The following is a 3204-nucleotide window of genomic DNA, read 5'->3' as shown; positions in this document are numbered from 1 at the left end:
TATTAAAAAAATAAAAATAATAAAAAACCACAGTTTTATAAAATACTTTCTCTTCAAACAAAACCGTTTAAAAGGTTAAATATATATGCCTAATTTTACCGAGTATTGTGCGACTTTCGTATGAAAAAACACGTGGAAACACACTGCATGAATAAAGAAGATACCGACTTTGATTGTCACAGCCACAGGCAGCACCAATCCATCCACCGCTTCATATAAATCACTGAGACTAGCATTGCAAGTGTTCCTGCAACGTGTGAACTCATCATCTCACTAAAACACGTGGCGACCAATCAGATTAAACGTTCTTCACCTACGTGTCATCCTCCCAGGATTAAAGCTAATTGTTTACATATCCATCGAAAGCATTTCACCAGCTTATAAAACGTACAAAGATCCAAAGATCATATATACATTTCTTCTGAATTACCTGTAATATTATTATCTGTTTTCCACCGAGTTCTTTGTTTGTTTGAGATTTGAACAACAATGGCGACAAGGCAAGAGAAGGAGCAAAGGGCCGAGGCGGCAGCAAGACAAGCAGCGGACGAACTCAGGGATGTTAATAGAGAAAGAGATTATGAAGAAAGAGGTGCTTATAGGGAGGAATGGGATCAATCACCGCCGCAACAGCAACAGAGGCCCGGAGTTATTGGGAGCATGTTGAGGGCGGTGCAAGATACGTTCGGGCATGCCAAAGGGGCCGTCGTAGGTAATAAGGGCCACGAGGCGGAGGATTTCACTGGTCGAGGTACAGAGAAGACATGGGAGATGAAAGATAAAGCTGGTGAGTACAAAGACTATGCAACTGACAAGACAAAGGACGCTACAAGGAGGGCGAAAGAGGCAACGGATGCTACCAAGGAAAAGGCTTGTGAGTATACAGATTATGCTGCTCACAAGGCAAAGGAAACCAGAGACTCCACCGCCCAGAAGGCCAAAGAATCAAAGGATTCAGTAACAGGTAAAGCTTCCGAGTATGGAGATTATGTTGCCCAGAAGGCGAAGGAATCCAAGGATGCGGTGACCGGTAAGGCGGCTGATTATGCAGATTATGCTTCTCAGAAAGCCAAGGAAACTAGGGACTCGGCTTCGCAGAAGGCGAAAGAAGCCAAGGATAATATCACAGGGAAGGCTTCTGAGTATAAAGACTATGCAGCTGAGAAAGCCAAGGAAGCAAAGGACATGACAGCCGAAAAGGCGAAGGAAGCGGCGGGGAAGGCAAGAGAGCGGACGGAATATGCGGCAGAGAAGGCTAAAGAAGGAAGAGATGCTACAGTGGAGAAGACGAAGGAATACTCAGATTATACTGTGGATAAAGCAAAGGAAGGCAAGGATACCGGTGTTAGTAAGCTTGGGGAGTTGAAAGACTCAGCTGCTGATGCTGCTAGGAAGACCATGGGCTTCCTCACTGGAAAAACTGAAGAAACGAAGCACACGGCATCCGAAACTGCAGATAGCACCAAGGTAATCATATGAATCTTAATTATTCCCACTTTTTTGTCAACCACTGTATTGTGTACTAAATGTTTGGTTAAATTAATATAGGAAAAGTTGAGCGAAACAACGGAGTCAGCTAGACAGAAAATGGAAGAGATGAAGCTGAAAGGTGATGATGGTGGTCGTGGGGTTTCAGAGAGGGTGGTGGTGAAAGTTGAAGATACACGACCAGGAGCTTTTGCTTCTACACTGAAAGCATCTGATCAGATGAGTGGCCAAACTTTCAACGATGTGGGGCGTGTGAATGATGAAGGCGTTTATGATCGATCGGACAAAACCAATCTGTGATCTTTAAAGTACTGCACATTCCCTTGGTGTGTGTGAGAGTATGTACATATATATGCAGGGTGGGTGGACTATTGTGGTGTTTTTGTTTCCACGGTTTTGCTTCTGCTTTTGTATTTGTTCCGCTATGGAGTGCTTTTTTTCTCGTTTGATCAGGAATACCTGGAAATGATGTATAAATAAAAGCCACCCAAAAATTAATAGAGCGAATATGGGTTATAGTTACATGATAACCAGATCTCTTCTTCATTTTAATGCAGAAGCCGATTTCAACTTCATGGACTTGATTGCGTATAAGGAGTTATATGTTTTCCTTTAAAGATTCCGGTAGATGTTGGGCCTCTAATGAAGTTAAGACACCAATTGGCTTTCCCCGTTGAAGCCTATACATTATATTTTCTGTTCTTTTCTTTTTTATCTGATTTTTTGGAATTCCTTTTAGATCAAATCCGGTGAGATGATGGAGCATATTGGAATATTTGCACATCACAAAACAACTGAACTCAATAAGAATTTAGTTAAGGGCCTTAAATTTGAAAATAGATTATATGCAGAATCGTTAAAATGAAGAAACAGGCCCCAAGTAGTCGGCGGTGGTGAAGGCAGTGTTTGGGATCATCTTTAAATGCGTATATGTTCTTGTCTACTTGTAACTTAGGCCGTGAGGTATCGTATACTTGTAAACCAAGTTAAATACTTGTATTTGTAGGCAATGGGATATAATGTAAATGTAAACGAGTTCAAACGTGGTTGAGTTGGGATTCAATTTTTGTCAACTAAGCAGGTCTTGTTTAAAAGTAATAAAAAATGCTGATTTAGTTTAATTTTAACGTAAAATATTTATTTTTGGTTAAAAATTAGAAGTTTATTGATTTAGATAGACATTGAATTTACGATGATGCAACTAAAATTTTTACCTGTCGTGTAAAGATGGGTCTTCACTCTCTGATTAAACAGTCACGCGTTAGTATGGCTTTAAGTTTATAAAGGTCATGTTGTCAATGGATGGAGTATAACTAAGGGTTTAGTTGAGAGTGATTATGCGGGCACGAAAACTAATTTCACCTCATTAGAGAAGAATGCTTTATAGAATGCTTACAGAAGTCTAAGATCATAATCATAACAAAAAACACAAGGGATTTCCAGTATAATTAAGTAATGCATTTCATCCGTCTCACCAAAAGTGATAAGCTTGTTACTATAACTTGTGACAAAGTTGGAGGCAACAAGGTTTCCAACGGGGAGTTGTTGTGTTGTTTAAAAAAAGAACCGCAAATTGGACGGAATAACTCTTCCCCATTGCAAACCTTGTTGCTGCCAATTCTATTATAGGTTAACGCAATAGTTCGAAGTCTTTCGTGGAGAAAACGAGTAAGTTGAGTATACAAAGAGGTCCCTGTGCTTTTCGCTATGACTATG

At 40.2% G+C, this 3204-nt stretch overlaps 1 protein-coding gene across 2 annotated transcripts; it reads left to right on the top strand.

Annotated features, from left to right (window-relative positions):
• Positions 1–256: 256 nt before the first annotated feature.
• LOC108457943 (embryonic protein DC-8-like) lies at positions 257–2530 on the top strand. Of its 2 annotated transcripts, XR_008281511.1 has the most exons (3): positions 257–1467; positions 1549–2135; positions 2228–2530. XR_008281511.1 is itself a non-coding variant. In XM_053026880.1 (2 exons), the coding sequence occupies exons 1-2, from the start codon at positions 490–492 to the stop codon at positions 1786–1788; spliced, it is 1218 nt and encodes a 405-aa protein (XP_052882840.1). In that variant the 5' UTR covers positions 257–489; the 3' UTR covers positions 1789–2530. The 2 variants fall into 2 exon arrangements, 1 of the variants encoding a protein (XP_052882840.1); XM_053026880.1 differs by having other exon boundaries at positions 1549–2530.
• The last annotated feature ends 674 nt before the right edge of the window (positions 2531–3204 follow it).

The sequence above is a fragment of the Gossypium arboreum genome, chromosome 4, assembly GCF_025698485.1.
Source record: "Gossypium arboreum isolate Shixiya-1 chromosome 4, ASM2569848v2, whole genome shotgun sequence".
NCBI classification, from domain to species: Eukaryota; Viridiplantae; Streptophyta; class Magnoliopsida; order Malvales; family Malvaceae; genus Gossypium; species Gossypium arboreum.
The sequence above is the reverse complement of the archived record's forward strand: the minus strand, read 5'-3'. Positions and strand labels throughout refer to the sequence as shown.